Source organism: Opisthocomus hoazin, chromosome 1, assembly GCF_030867145.1.
Source record: "Opisthocomus hoazin isolate bOpiHoa1 chromosome 1, bOpiHoa1.hap1, whole genome shotgun sequence".
NCBI classification, from domain to species: domain Eukaryota; kingdom Metazoa; phylum Chordata; class Aves; order Opisthocomiformes; family Opisthocomidae; genus Opisthocomus; species Opisthocomus hoazin.
Window position 1 is genome coordinate 149,812,245 of NC_134414.1, and position 14,325 is coordinate 149,826,569.

At 51.7% G+C, this 14,325-nt stretch overlaps 1 protein-coding gene across 2 annotated transcripts in view; it reads right to left on the reverse strand.

Annotated features, from left to right (window-relative positions):
- LOC104336122 (alpha-2-macroglobulin) overlaps nucleotides 1-14,325 on the reverse strand; it is a 41,967-nt gene that overhangs the window by 2,180 nt on the left and 25,462 nt on the right. For both annotated transcript variants that reach the window (XM_075441342.1, XM_075441333.1), the window contains exons 22-35: nucleotides 12,562-12,613; nucleotides 11,837-11,920; nucleotides 11,530-11,706; nucleotides 10,550-10,634; nucleotides 9,856-10,012; nucleotides 9,496-9,570; nucleotides 7,120-7,285; nucleotides 5,890-6,113; nucleotides 5,097-5,315; nucleotides 4,665-4,792; nucleotides 4,396-4,486; nucleotides 3,733-3,807; nucleotides 1,384-1,486; nucleotides 1,248-1,289 (exon numbers count right to left, since the gene is read on the reverse strand). In XM_075441342.1, coding sequence (XP_075297457.1) covers nucleotides 1,248-1,289; nucleotides 1,384-1,486; nucleotides 3,733-3,807; nucleotides 4,396-4,486; nucleotides 4,665-4,792; nucleotides 5,097-5,315; nucleotides 5,890-6,113; nucleotides 7,120-7,285; nucleotides 9,496-9,570; nucleotides 9,856-10,012; nucleotides 10,550-10,634; nucleotides 11,530-11,706; nucleotides 11,837-11,920; nucleotides 12,562-12,613 — 1,678 coding nt within the window. The remainder of the gene's footprint in view (nucleotides 1-1,247; nucleotides 1,290-1,383; nucleotides 1,487-3,732; nucleotides 3,808-4,395; nucleotides 4,487-4,664; nucleotides 4,793-5,096; nucleotides 5,316-5,889; nucleotides 6,114-7,119; nucleotides 7,286-9,495; nucleotides 9,571-9,855; nucleotides 10,013-10,549; nucleotides 10,635-11,529; nucleotides 11,707-11,836; nucleotides 11,921-12,561; nucleotides 12,614-14,325) is intronic.

Sequence of the window (14,325 nt, forward strand, 5' to 3'; positions counted from 1 at the left end):
ATAGGAGGAGAACCACTGATCAGGGCCTTCCACAGAAGCTCCTATATCACCCGTGCTCCTAAGCCAAACACGTGGCCTTGCACTGCGGAGAATCCCTCAAAGATCACAGCCTCTCCATCCTCCTAGCTCAGACTCCAAACCAGGATGGAGGGCTGGCTGCCTAGGGTCACGAGGAACACCCGTCTCCTCAGAGACCCCCCCTCCTGCTTGGGCAGCAGAGTAGCTGAGCAGGAAGCAGCTGGTGCTCCAGATAGCAGCTGTTTAAGGCAAACTTGCCATCCCCTGGGATCCAAGGAGAGCGGCGTTGCTTACAGGCACGCCGCAGTGTGCCGGCACCACTGTGGGCTTTGCCGCAGACAGCTGCTAAGCAGGCTAGGGTGCCGTGGTGGAGAACGACGACCCCCCACACCGAGGAGTGACGTGGCTGTGTGTACGGGTGGGGGTCTGCCACCAGGGCAGCTTTCTGTCGCCATACAAGAGGGGCGAGTCCAAGTTCCTGTAAGAGCCAAAGACTTACCTCTTCAATAGGAAGGGCTGGGAGGGATTCCTCTGTCATGAGGGCTTCCTACCGCAGGTACGGCTCCATGCTCAGAGTAGAAAGTGAGGGGCTAAGAGCAGCACCGCATTGCAGCTTTAGTGAAACAGTATGCCAGCCTTGGGCAGGAGCTTCCCGAGCGTCGCATGGAATCGTAGGTAGGTCAGACCATGACATGCTGCTTTATGGGATACCTTTTGGTGGCCTTGATTTGCCCTATTGCTCTAGACAAGAGGGCTTTTGGGGAGGAGTGCGCCAGGGGGTTTGAAAAGGCCAAGTCCCCTCAGCATGATCCCACAGCTACAGCAGTGGGAACTCTCAGGCACGACCAGAGGACGCCTCATATCTGAGACAAGAATGGTGCAAGAAGCTTGAACTCCAAGAAGTCCAAGGGGTGGTAACAGAACAGGGACACGACCGTCAGTCAAGCCAGGAGAACCTGACGACGGGAACCGCTCTGACGGTTCAGGAACGGTGGATTTTGGACGAGCCCACACTGCTGCGAACGCCAAAATGTCACCACGATGTTCGGGAGACAACTCCTCGGTACCCTTCCACGTCTGCAGCACGGCGAGCTCAGCCCCACACAGGGCAGAGACGCGAAGGCTGAGCGCGGTGCTCCGTCCCGGAGGAGATTCCAACCTCACACGTGGGACACCCACGCAGGCAAAGACACCCGTGCCCGGTCACGCTGGGGCTCCCGGCTCCCTACCTGCGGCGCAGGGCGCGCTGTACTCCCGCGCAGCGAACTCTCCTGGAAAAGAGGAGCGGGGGAAGGCAGAGTGCAGGGCGTCAGAGGAAGGGGGTCCCCGCGCCCGCTGCCCACCTGGCCCCAGCCCTGCACTCACCGGTCTCGTAGTAGTCGTAGACCCTGACTGGGGCCGGCTTCAGGCCCCGCACGGAGACGTCCCGCTCCACCGTGAAGGAGAAGCTGAGGGTCTCGCTGCTCAGCTGTGGGGAGAGGCGGCGGGGGCTGAGGGCCGGCTCCGCGCTGCCGCGGGCTCCCTCGCCGTCCCCTGACACCCGCGCCTGGGCCCCGCAGGGTGCAGGGACTGCCGGCCCGGCTGAGGGGGACCGCAGGGCCTCTCCCCACCCCGGTGGGGAGGTCAGGGCCCAGGCTGGGCCCCGCGGGGCTCAGGGAAAGGCTGGGACAGGGGAGTCTCCTGCCAGATGGAGACAACGCCAGTGGCAGAGAGGTGTGTGCCCTATTCCCAGGGTGCTCAGCCCCCCGAGCTGGAAGACAGGGATGGAGAGCAGAACAAACCTCTCATAATCCAGGAGGAAGCCGTTAACAACCTTCTGCCCCACCTGGACACTCACAAGTCCATGGGGCCGACGGGATCTACCCGAGAGTGCTGAGGGAGCTGGTGGAGGAGCTGGCCAAGCCACTCTCCATCATCTGCCAGCAGTCCTGGATATCTGCTTGAGTCTAGGCAGGGTCTGCAGAGGGATCTGGACAGATGGGATCGATGGGCCGAGGCCAACTGTATGAGGTTCAACAAGGCCAAGTGCCGGGTCCTGCACTTGGGTCACAACAACCCCATGTGATGCTACAGGCTTGGGGAAGAGTGGCTGGAAAGCTGCCCGGCAGAAAAGGATAGAATCATAGAATCATAGAAAGTTTTGGGTTGGAAGGGACTCCTAGAGGTCATCTAGTCCAACCCCCCCGCAGTGAGCAGGGACACCGCTAACTAGATCAGGTTGCTCAGAGCCCTGTCCAGCGTGGTCTTGAATATTTCCAGGGATGGGGCCTCCACTACCTCTCTGGGCAACCCGTTCCAGTGTTTCAGAACTCTCATTGTAAAGAATTTCTTCCTTATATCCAGCCTAAACCTACCCTGTTTTAGTTTAAAAACCATTACCCCTCGTCCTGTCACTGTTGTCTCTACTAAAAAGATTGTCCCCATCTTTCCTATAGGCTCCCTTTAAGTACTGAAAGGCTGCAATCAGGTCTCCCCACAACCTTCTCTTCTCCAGGCTGAACAAGCCCAACTCTCTCAGCCTGTCCTCATAGGAGAGGTGCTCCAGCCCTCGGATCATTTTTGTAGCCCTCCTTTGGACCCGCTCCAACAGTTCCATGTCCTTCTTGTGCTGAGGGCTCCAGAGCTGAATGCAGTACTCCAGGTGAGGTCTCACCAGAGCAGAGTAGAGGGGCAGAATCACCTCTCTCGACCTGCTGGCCACGCTTCTCTTGATGCAGCCCAGCACACCGGTTGGCCCTCTGGGCTGCCAGCGCACATTGCCGCTCATGTCCAGCCTTTTGTCTATCAGTACCCCCAAGTCCCTCTCAGCAGGGCTGCTCTTGATCCTTTCATCCCCCAGCCTGTACTGACAGTGGGGATTAGCCCGACCCAGGTGTAGGACCTTGCACTTGGCCTTGTTGATCCCTCATGAGGATCTTGGGGTGCTGGTCAACAGCCAGCTGAACATGAGCCAGCAGTGTGCCCAGTTGGCCAAGAAGGCCAACGTCATCCTGGCTTGTATCAGGAATGGTGTGGCCAGCAGGAGTAGAGAGGTGGTCGTTCCTCTGTACTCAGCACTGGTAAGGCCACGCCTCGAGTACTGTGTTCAGTGTTGGGCCCCTCACTACAAGAAGGACATTGAGGTGCTGGAGCGTGTCCAGAGAAGGGCAGCGAGGCTGGTGAAGGGTCTAGACAAAAAGTCTCATGAGGAGCAGCTGAGAAAATGGGGTTGTTTAGTCTGGAGAAGAGGAGGCTGAGGGGGGTCCTTATTGCTCTCTACAGATACCTGAAAGGAGGTTGTAGTGAGGCAGGTGTTGGTCTCTTCTCCCAAGTAACTAGTGATAGGACGAGAGGCAATGGCCTCAAGTTGCATCGGGGGAGGTTTAGATTGGATATCAGGAAAAATTTCTGTACTGAAAGAGTGGTCAGGTGTTGGAACAGGCTGTCCAGGGAAGTGGTGGAGTCACCATCCCTAGAGGTGTACAAAAAATGTGTAGATATGGCACTTCAGGACATGGTTTAGCAGGCATGATGGGGTTGGGTTGATGATTGGACTTGATGATCTTAGAGGTCTTTTCCAACCTTAATGACTCTATGATTCTATTCTATGATTCTATGTCTCATGTTTACAAGCCCAGAGATACTCAGCATTGCTCTTCATCTCTGTGCATGCTATTGCCAGTGCACTGCAGAGCTCACTGTGTGCCCCACAGTCAGCCCTGGGTCAGTCCTCACCTGCTCGATGTACAGCAGAACGTGGTTTGTGTTCACTTCTACCCGTTGGATCTGGTGAAACCAGGTGTCTGAGAGCTGGAAAGAGCAGACATGGAAGAGATTGCTGTTCTGAAGTGAAGTTGGGCAACCCTTCTTCAACTCATCTAAGTTTATTCCCACCCCTAGAACCTCAGCATATGGATGCTGAGATGTGAAGCACAGGGACAGTACTTCCCAGGGGACTTGGGAGAAACACTCGTGTGAAGCACTGCACAGCAACTCCTCCCCCAGTTTCCACCATCTCATGCTCTTGCACCTCCTTGACACAGAAAAGGAATGACGGACTGGCATTGTCACAGCTGTCATACATATCCCACCTGAGTCCCTGAAATTAGACCTGATGGTCTCCTCCCAGCTCTCAGTCTGAGGGCCAAACTGCACATACATTTGAGCTACGGCAAGTTACCACAAGTGCTTGAGGGGTGGAAAGGGAGTGCTGCTGCTAGCAACCCTCATCCACCCCTCCTCCACAGCTGAGGGGTGGAAGAACTGGAGGGAAAGAGGGACAGCTATAACAGTGGAGAAGATACGGGGAGAAGAACTAGGTGCTCCTTTAAATAAGGAAATTGATGCTCCTGATTAAAGACAGATGAACTCAAAGAAATGCTTCACACAGCACTCTACCTGCCTCACGGAGGACTTCACGGGGATGAATCCCGACAGCATCTTCACATCAACAATCACCATGTTGGAGCTGTTGCGCTCCCCGGTGTAACTAATGAACCAAGCAACAAAAATTCAGTGCACCTCAAGTCAAAGCTGGGGGCATGGCCACCCTTTCCGTCACAGTTGGCACCCCTCCACGTCCTTCCAGACGGGCTCACCCTGGACCACCAGACCTCCTCCATCTCCCATGGCTTCTCAGGAAGGCTCAGAGCCAGAGACAGACTCACCTGACATTTATGCCTATGTCAAAGACCTTGTGAGCCCTGGAATCCGCACACGTCTCTGGGATCGTGTAGACGCGGAGCATGAAGGGTGCGTCCTCCTGCGTGGGCTGCACGTTGTACCTCAGGCTTGTCTAGGGGAGAGCCAGCAGCTCTGGGTGAGCGGGTGTGTGTGCGTGCTCAGCACGCGAGAGAGACCGTCCTCTGCCCGGCCAGCCTCCCCGCTTCTCCCACTCACAGCTCCTCCACACCGCGGATCCTTCCCTCCTTCCTCCCACTCTTTCTCCTCCGCACACCTCTTCCCTTCTTCCTCTCTTCCCTGCCCCAGAGCCCTCCTTTCCACTCCTCCCCGCTCCCCTGTCCCTTCTGCCCTCTCCCTGGCCCCTGCCTGGCAAGGGGCTCCCCTCCCGGGATGCCGCCGGCCCCCACGGCCCTCACCTGCAGGTAGACACATCCTTCTCCAGACACCTCTGTGCTGTACTCCCCCGGCACCTGGGGCAGGGCCACGCGCTGGAGCAGCAGCCGGTTGGTGGCATCCACTCGGAAGTTTTGCTGGAAGTCCCCTCCGGATCGCAGGGCCACTTGGGAAGCTGCTCCGCTCTTGGCGTAGGTGGCAGCTCCGTAGAGGGACAGGGCTTGCAGAGCCACCACTGTGTCCTGCAGCAGACGGGTCCCGGCACCCCGGGGATGCGGTTAGCCTTTGCACAGCCTGTCCTCCCACAGCTGCCCTTGCTGTCGGCAGGCACCCTCCCTCACTTTCTCCGCTTTTGAGGACGAAGGACAGAGGCAAAGAGCAGCTTCTGCACGTGCCCGTTCCCTCCTGCATCCCTGGCACCGCAGCTGCGCCTTCCCTGAGCTCGCTGGCGTGGGGCTCTGCGCAGCCTCCGCTCGCTCGCCACGGGGTGAAGCAGCAGCTTCACGTGCACGAGCAGATTGCGGGGGGAGACCTCTCCGACGGCGCAGACACGCGTCCCTTGTGCCCCTGCCGGTCTGCCCCACTGTGCCGAGGAAACCGGGTCAATAACCCAAAGGTCCGCCGTTCCCAGAGGCACTGCCTGACACGGGAGCCGCCAGCCTCTGGGGACCTTGGCAGCCCTGGTAGCTGCTGCAGGGACACACTGCAGGGGTACGGTCCCTGGCCTGGCCAACCTCACTGTGCTCCCAGCCGGGTCTCTGACACTTCCCGTCTCGTGAGGTGGGTGTGTGAGGTGGCAGGGGGGAAGCAGCTCACCTGGGTGGAGGAGAAGCCTCCGCTGGGATTCTGCTGGCCGCTGATCCACTTGGCAATCAGAGACGCGAAGGAGAGCTCCTCCTGGGAAGGTGCCGGCTGCGCGGTGAGGTGAGCGAGGAGCACGTAGGCTGTCATCTCCACTTCAGCAGAGGGAGCTCGGTAGCGATAGTACGGGAGATCAACCTCTGGCTCTTTCCCAGGCCGCTGCCAATGAACAGACCCGTCTTCGCAGGAGGCAGCGAGCGTGGAGACAAGACAACGAGCAATTAGTAGCAGCTATTGCAAGGGTGTTCTCGAGCTGCTCCCCATCCTGCTGGGAGGACGGAGCCTCCGGGATGCGTCTGTCATGCGGGATGAAATGGGAAGGGCTAGGTTTCCACTTGCTGCAGGTTTACAACCAGTCGGAGACTGCTGGGGCTCGGTACTCAGGCCTGGATACCACTTTGGCCTGGGCTTCAGATTCACGCAGCATTCATGGGCTTGGGCACCTCGAGGAACATGGGACCTAAGCAGGTCACCAGGGCAGCAGGCTGGCCCACCCTCCCGTTTTAAGCCGAGATGCCAGGGTCGGGCTGTGACAAGCCCTCTGAGGCAAAATAGCCCAAGGACTGTGAGCAGGGCTCGGTAGTCACCTGCAGATGGACAAGGCAGAAGGTGCTGGGGATACTTCCTTCACAGCCCTGCTGCCCAGCTCCTGGGCAAACCTTTCACTGCCGGCCTGACCTCACCAGAAAGCTTCCTTACTCGGAGCTTGTGCCACAGCCCCTGGAATGACCTGTATGTTCATTTTCTCTCTCAGCACACGCAGCTCTTCTCTAACTTATCATCCCTTGTGCTGTGCCAGGTCAGGTTTGTTCTAGGCTGGGCACACGCGCTGGAAGGAAGGAGTGGCCGTACGTGTTGCTAAAGCTTTGCTCCGCAGTGCCTGCTGTGGAAGGGGAGCGGCCTGAGGAGCGATGCCAGCAGAGCTACCTGTGAGTTCAGCCCGGATGCGGATGGTGCCTGGTGCTTCCCGACAAACTCCCTCGGAGCAGGGATGTAAGACCGGGCACTGAGAGGGAGTTTGCAAAAGCACAACCCCTTTGCGCAAGTCTTTCCTCTCCCTCCACCGCTCCCCACCCACAGAAGCCATCTCCTGCAACATTGCTCCACCCGCAGCAGCCGTTTTATCACGGGAAGATGTGAGGCCAGTGGGTTGGAAGAAAGAGATGTCCCACCAGGGGCACTCACCCTTTTTCACGGCTTCCTTTTCAAGTGAGCTGAGCAATGCCTTCCGCTTCTCCTCCTTCCCTGCCAGGGCGAAGGCGTAGGCCATCAGGGCCTTGGTGTACACGTGGTTTTCTTTCTCATCTGCTGACATTTCCAGGCAGAACAGAGCGTTACGCACCACTGTGTGCTGGGGAGAGACAGAAACTCAACTGGAGCAGCCAGAGCTCCCACTGAGGTCCATCTTCGATGTTGCTTCAACAACAGGAATGAGATGGTACCTACGGAGCCTTGATACCCTCACTCCCCTGTCTGATGAGGTTTGTACCATTGTGTATCCCTTCTCTTCCAGGTCCAGTGCTCCCTGGAGAGCATGGCAGCCAAACGCTGTTCGTTATCTTGTACCTGCTTTTCCTTGATACATTTCATTGTAGTGTTGTATCCCAGTTGGATTTAAAGACTATGAAGCAGGGATCCAGTCCTTCTGCCTTGGGAAGAATTACTGGCCTGATTGTGTCTCGGGGCAAGGGGAGGATACTTTCTTTCCTCCTCTAGCTATCACCCTGAGACTGGTCTGTGCTTTCACTCTCTGCTCTATCTTTTCCTTTTTGTTATTTACCTCCCCTTTTCCAGGGTCTTCTGAACAAAATTTTATTGTGCTATTTATACACCTGATAACATAGCTTCTAGTTTGGAGGTAAAATTTATTTCTTGCACAAGAAAGACTATCTTTTATTCTATTTTCTGGAACATGTTTTGTGACGTGGTAACATCAGCAATGCATGTGTTTTTGAAGCCAGAATCTCAAGTATGTTTCAAGGGTGCAATCACTACAGCAATGCAAAATGCAGCTCCTTTACAGAGCGTTAAGTAACAGACAATGTGACACCACGACCTTTCAGCAAGACACATGACTGTTCCTCATTTGTGATGGAAAAAACTGCTATAAAACTGAAGCAGTAACACTGCAGGGGGGGCATGCCATAATCTGAGGCCTGACAGCGCACTTACAGCTTGATCAACGGTCTAGAAGGAAAAGACTTATTTTTCAGTGGCTTTGTACTTTGCCTTCAGTGGGTGTCTGCTGGAAGACGAAATCTTTTGTGGTTGCTTCTGGAGAAGCAGTTCAGCTGCTTTTGAGAAAGCAAAGAACAAACCCAAAATTGGTAGTGTCTGTACCTCACCTAAGGTTTCCTACGCTTACTACTGTTTGTAAGGTCCGTCTTGGGGGGGGGAGTTCAGTCTAATGACAGGACATGGCAGTCAACACACATGCTCAGGACAGTACTAATAAATTTTTTATGAGGGGGCTAATATGGCTTATTTTACTTCCAGAAATAATCTGCGTGCTTGCCAATAGCATCAAATACCTAAGGGCTGTGCTATGCTGTGCTCAGGAGTTCATGCAGCTTAACCTGAAATGCATCCATATCGCAATCAGATTCTGACAAATCCCTTGACGTTCAGTGGCACTTTTAGGCTCAGAGAGGGAGATGAAAAATGTCCTTGTTATCCAATACAGTTCTGCCTGAGAACTTGCTGTCTGAACACAACACATACTGAAGAAAGTATATTATTCTGGTGAAGTTAATGTCATCTGTGCCACCCTACTGACAAAATAATTCTTCCTGCTGGTTCTGACTTGTACAGGAAAAAACTTTCAACACAAAATAGCCCCTACTATAAAGAGATTACGGCAGCCTGGCAACCATTCTAGGTCAGCAGTCCTCCTGCTGCAACTCACACCCCAGTTTTACCTGTGCCAGAGGCTTGTCTCACAGTGAGGGGATCACAGGCTCAGGGATCAGAATGCCCAAACCCACATTGCTTTTAAATAGGCCTTAGGCTTTTCAAAGACTACTGTTTATGGTATCCCCTATAGGAATACCTTATTCCCCAAGCATGGAGGATGGGGATTTCCAGTAAAACAGTCTAGAAGAGGCAGAGAAAATGAGAATGGATCCCTGAGCGTGCCACCTTTTTCTACAGACCTGTGCTGTTGTGCCGACACAATAGGCCCATACAAGTGGTTCAACCAGAATGTACTATTCCAACAAACAAAAGGAGATTTTGTGGGTGTAGAAAACCTATCTGGCTCATTTCAAAGATTTAAATGTTATTTAACTCACCGTTAATCCAAGCTGTACTCTTTTAAAGGAGCAAAAGCTTGATTCTCCACAAAAGAACTCAGAAAAATATTAAATGAAATGTATACAAGGGAGACAGGATTGGACAGGGGAGGAAAATGGAGGAAAAACGTTATTTCAGTCTAGGCTTGAATGGAAAGGATGTTCAGACAGGATTTCTTCTTTCAAAAGGTAAAGGGACCTGATAAGCTAGGGGACACTAATAGGGCAGGTTAGTGCCATCTGTGGCTCAGGCTGGGGTGCAGACACATACGGTTACAGGCAGAGGAATCTCCAGGAATGTAATAACGATGTAGGCTGTCAGCGTGATCTCGTCATTCACTCCACCCTGCAGGGAACCACAAAAGTAGGTGTTGATCCCACCCAGCACCACTGGCTTATGCCTGTGGACATAGCTACGTCCTGCAGTGACAAACTCTTCCCAGCCTCCTTCCCCTGCTAAGTCCTTCAGAAGCTGCTGCTGGCTTCTTCCTGCTTCTGTGGTAGCTTAAATATTTAACTCCCCCTCCTCCCCAGACCCCAAGTGCTGAAAGAGTTCTGTTGGTCCCAGAGTGACTTAAGGTCAAGTTCCAGCCTGACAAAGCCCATGTGGAGCCAACCAGGCAGACGTTACCTTCATGGCATTGTTCAGGAGCGTCCCAGAACTGCGGAAACAGCCATTCTCCTTCTGCTTTTGAGTGAGCCAGATCAAAGCATCCTGAATGTGCTTCTCGTCTATGAAGATGTGAGGCCGGGCCTGGGCAAAGGACTTGAGGACAAAGGCTGTGAGCCTGAAAGTGACAGAGGAAACTGAGATATCCTGAGCAGGCCCTGTATCTATCGTAGGTCACAGGGCCCATGTGGGCATCACTGTTCTGGAAGAAAGCAGTAGAGGCTACAGGACTTGTTCTCAGAGGGCTGGTTGGAAGCTGTTAGCTGGCTTAGTGACCCGGTGAGACAGGGACTGATGGTGAACAGAGCCTGTCATTCATAGCCCTGGGGACTGTGGGTAGGTGGGAAATGGGGAATCATCAGCATCTTCTGCTAACAGCAACTAGCTAGGACATGCTGCAGATCACCCTCACTTGAGCTGAAGAATGGTGCCAGGGGAGGTAAGCAGCTATCAGTGCAGCATTGCAGACCTAAAAGGCAGCTCCCTTAGCATCCTTCCCTGCTCCGTTATCCTGCTTGAATATCCTGAGATGCCATGATTGTCATTTCATCTCCACCTCCATTTCAACCTCCACAATGACCAACCACAAGAGAACACTAAGGAAAGGGAGGGCGTGAAATGCAGAAACAAAAAGCCAGTGGTACTGAAGTCTTACCAGGTATTCCCAACTTGCCCAGAATGGGGCCCAAAGGTGCTATAAGAACCATCCCAGTGTTTGTAGTTCAGTTGCCTTTGGTACCCTGAAACAGAGAGTGGAAGAATATTTTATTTGTCATAGTACTTTTCAAGGAGCCATGCAAAGGAACTGTAGCAGACATGGGACACAGTGTCCCCCTTCTAAGAGCAAGAGTGTGAGCTACGCTGCTCAGTGTTACGATGGAAGTTCAGGCAAACCCACAGCTCCGAGTACCTCCATCCTTGTGCTCTTCCTCTCTCCTAAAACGCCTGCAGGCTGGATATCTGCGGTCATTGCCGCTCTCTGCCCTGGACTTGATGAGGAGAAGTAAATGTATCCCAGACTTGAGACAAACGGAAAAACCGTTCCCAGAGGAGAATTGAATACAAAGGTGAGCCCCATTCAGGATAGGGATGCAGAAAACAGGATAATTTTCACTGGAGGAAGTGCAATTTTTCGGTGAAACAACTGAATAAAAACAGTCCCTTGATAGCCAGCAGATACCCACCCTTTCCGTGTGTACTGGTGTTATGTCTGCCAACATGTCCTAGCTAGTGTGTGAAAATTCTGGCCCAGACAAAGGTGAGTGACATTTTCTAAATCCTAATCCCAAGGAAGAACTGAGATCTACATAAGCAGCTGCCATGTTTAATGGTTGGAGCCCGATGTATGTATTTCATATATCCCTTTTCTTACAGAAAGATCTCTGAGTTATTGCCAGTCCTGGACTTTTCCTGTGTTCCTGTTTGGGTGCCAACCTTTCTCATCCTCCACCTCCACGTGAGTGCAGGATTCTCCCTCTTACAGGTATTGTATTATATGCACCTGACCTACCACATGGTCCCTTAATGCACCAGGGCAACCTCCCCTAGATCATACATGCCAGTGGCCAGTAGTGTCCTTATCCAGTTGCCAAGAGAAGGAATGAACAGAGAAGCAAAAGCCATGTCCCAGCTCACCGGTCACTAAGTATCCGATGGCCTTGGATTTGACCTCCTCACTCAGCTGCCCTGTCTTGTTCAGATAGTCCAGAACGTAGATGTTGGGTGCAAACAGGACCATGTTCTGCTCCCCACAGCCGAAGGGCATCTGGAGGAGCTGGTGCAGGTTCTGCATGGCAGTGCCCATGATGTCTCCTGGGGAACAGGACAATCTCCAGTGTAAATTAGCACAGTTCAGGCGGCTTTCCAGTAGACTGAGCACAGCCTGAGGAAACCTGGTAGTGTCTCAAAACAGCATGTGACACTTTAAGAATGCTTCACTTACCTAGCACTGAGAAATATGCCCTGGCTGAGCCATCCACCACAGTCTCTGGGAGAACCAGGGAAACTGGCTCTGACATTGACTCTTCTGGGATAAAAAAACCAGATCAGTTTGGTTACAATTCCAAATATAACTATGTGCATGGGTATCAGCTAAGAGGGTGAGACACCATCCCCTGCACAGGGGTTTCCTGCCTTCAACAAACCCATTCCTCTGTAATTTTGTTGTGGAAGCTTCCCATCCAGCAAATTTTGTGTGGGGCCTACAATACCCTCACACACAGACTGTCATGGGCTTCTGCATGGCTTTATCAGCTGCCCTTGACTGACAAATGCACTTTCCAGCCTATTCTGCTGGCCTCTTCTGTTTCGGTGATCAGACATGGCTTACTGCAGAGGCTGGTTTGTGATTTTACAGCCATTGCATGAAAGATGTTAGGGATAACCCTATTAAATCCCAGATATGCTCTCCCTGCAGGGACTTGGCCAGCCTCAGTTCCTAAGAGATACGCTTCTGCCTCTGCAATTGCAGGCACTATTACAGCCTCAGCTCTTCTCATTTAGTGGGTATTAGATTCGCTGCCAGTTGGAGATACATCTAGTTTGTTCAATTTTGTCAGATCCCTACGCCTCTCTTCTCCGAGTAGAGCATTTGCACATCTTGTCTTCTCCCTTTGTTTCTAGTTTCTACCTCAGCAAAGAAAGTCTTACAAAGCAAAAGACTCTTACCAGATGCACAGAGCACAGAGTTGTAGGTGGTTTCCACCTCAGTCCCTTCCGGCTTGGGGAAAAAAACGAGAAAAAATCAAAAAATGAGAAACAACGACAAAAAAGAAAAGCAATAAATATCAAGAGGGAAACTGAAAGGGAGTCTAAGAAAATTAAACACTTATAAATTCTCCTGTGGTAATAACTTAATTATACTGAAAAGTCTTTAGAAATTGCTTACAAAGTTTTTTCCTCCGTGTGCTAAATTGAGAATAATTGAGGACTATTACATACTGGCTAATTACAAACACGAAACGTAATACATGTTCTTTCCCTTCTTATTCCTGAGAGAGGCCCTGCAGCCTCGCAGGTTGCAATGCAGATAACATGCGAGATGATGTTACCGAGAGTGCTAATAAAGCCCTGAGGCTCTGTCTTCCAAGGCGCTTCCCACCTTGGCCCAGTCGAGCAGAACTCATCAGGCTGCGGTGACGGCTGAGTGTCTGGGACACCGGTAGGGTATGAGTGCGAGAGCTTTGGCGGGTGGCAACTAGAGCACTCCAAGGCACCCACAAGTGACACACTAGAACACCCAAAATTTAAATACATGAACGGGTGATTGTATCCCTCTGTTTCAAAAATTTCTAGCCTAATTTTTGAAGTAAGCAGAGCAGTCCTGTTTTCTGTTGAGCTGGTCGAAAACATTCTGCATAAAACGCGGGAATCAAATAGAAAACATATTTTGCTAGAGATTATATCAGTGAGATCCCTGCATCAATTTTTTTTTAACCTCCTAATAGGAGAGCTCCCATTGCTTCATTACTGGTTCCCAACTTCTGCCAGCTGAAAATTTTTTCCAGCATGTAAACAATGGTATTACCTTCACTTTCTCACACAGTTAAAATACATTGTCTCTCATTCTTCGGTATGAAAAGACAGAGAAAGAATAAAAGAGTAGGGGAAAAAAAAAAGAAATAAGGAAAAGCTTTTAGGATAAGCTACGACAGAGCTAAACGCTTCTGTTTGAAAAGGCACCTTCTTGTTTGCTTCAGTATGTCATTCCGAAATGCAATTACATGAGAAATCCATTGTTTCGTTTGTTTGATTTTGAACATTGCAACAGGAAATTAGAACTGTAACTATTTGAAAGATTTTCCCTTCCAGCTGAGAAATTCCTGGGTGAAAAAACACATCCTGTTTCCCAACAAGCCCTGAGCAAGGCTGGGTTTCCGGAGGGGCAAGAGGACGCGCAGGGGCTCTGGCACACCCCTCCTCTCTCCCCGGGACACACTGCCTGTGCCCGGGATCCGGACTTCCATGCGTTTGGGACAAGGCAGCTCCACCCCAAGCAAGTTACACGGTATCCACCCCCGCTAATTAATTGTTCAGCCCTGGACGCTAATCTCTGATTCTATCCAGTCAGGGCTTGCTGTAGATTAATTACCTCATTACAATAACAGCATAAGACCAGTAATCTCCCAGACACCCTGACAGAAGCAATTTTAATGCTCATTCAGTTATTTTCACTCCCCCGCCACCAGGGAGAAAAGACTTTACAGTTCTGAGCTTCCAGTATCTTCAAAGAACAAAATAAACACCCTTTTTTTGAAGGAATATATGAAATTAGGAAGTTTTTCTGAAATATTAAACAGTTATTTGTGCCCTGATACATGAAATGCACTATGACATCAGTTTAATTTATAAGTAAGAGAAATAAATAGGAAAATAAGAGCAGCCTAACATGATGGATTGTTGTTCCATCATTACATTCAGGTTAGCAAAACA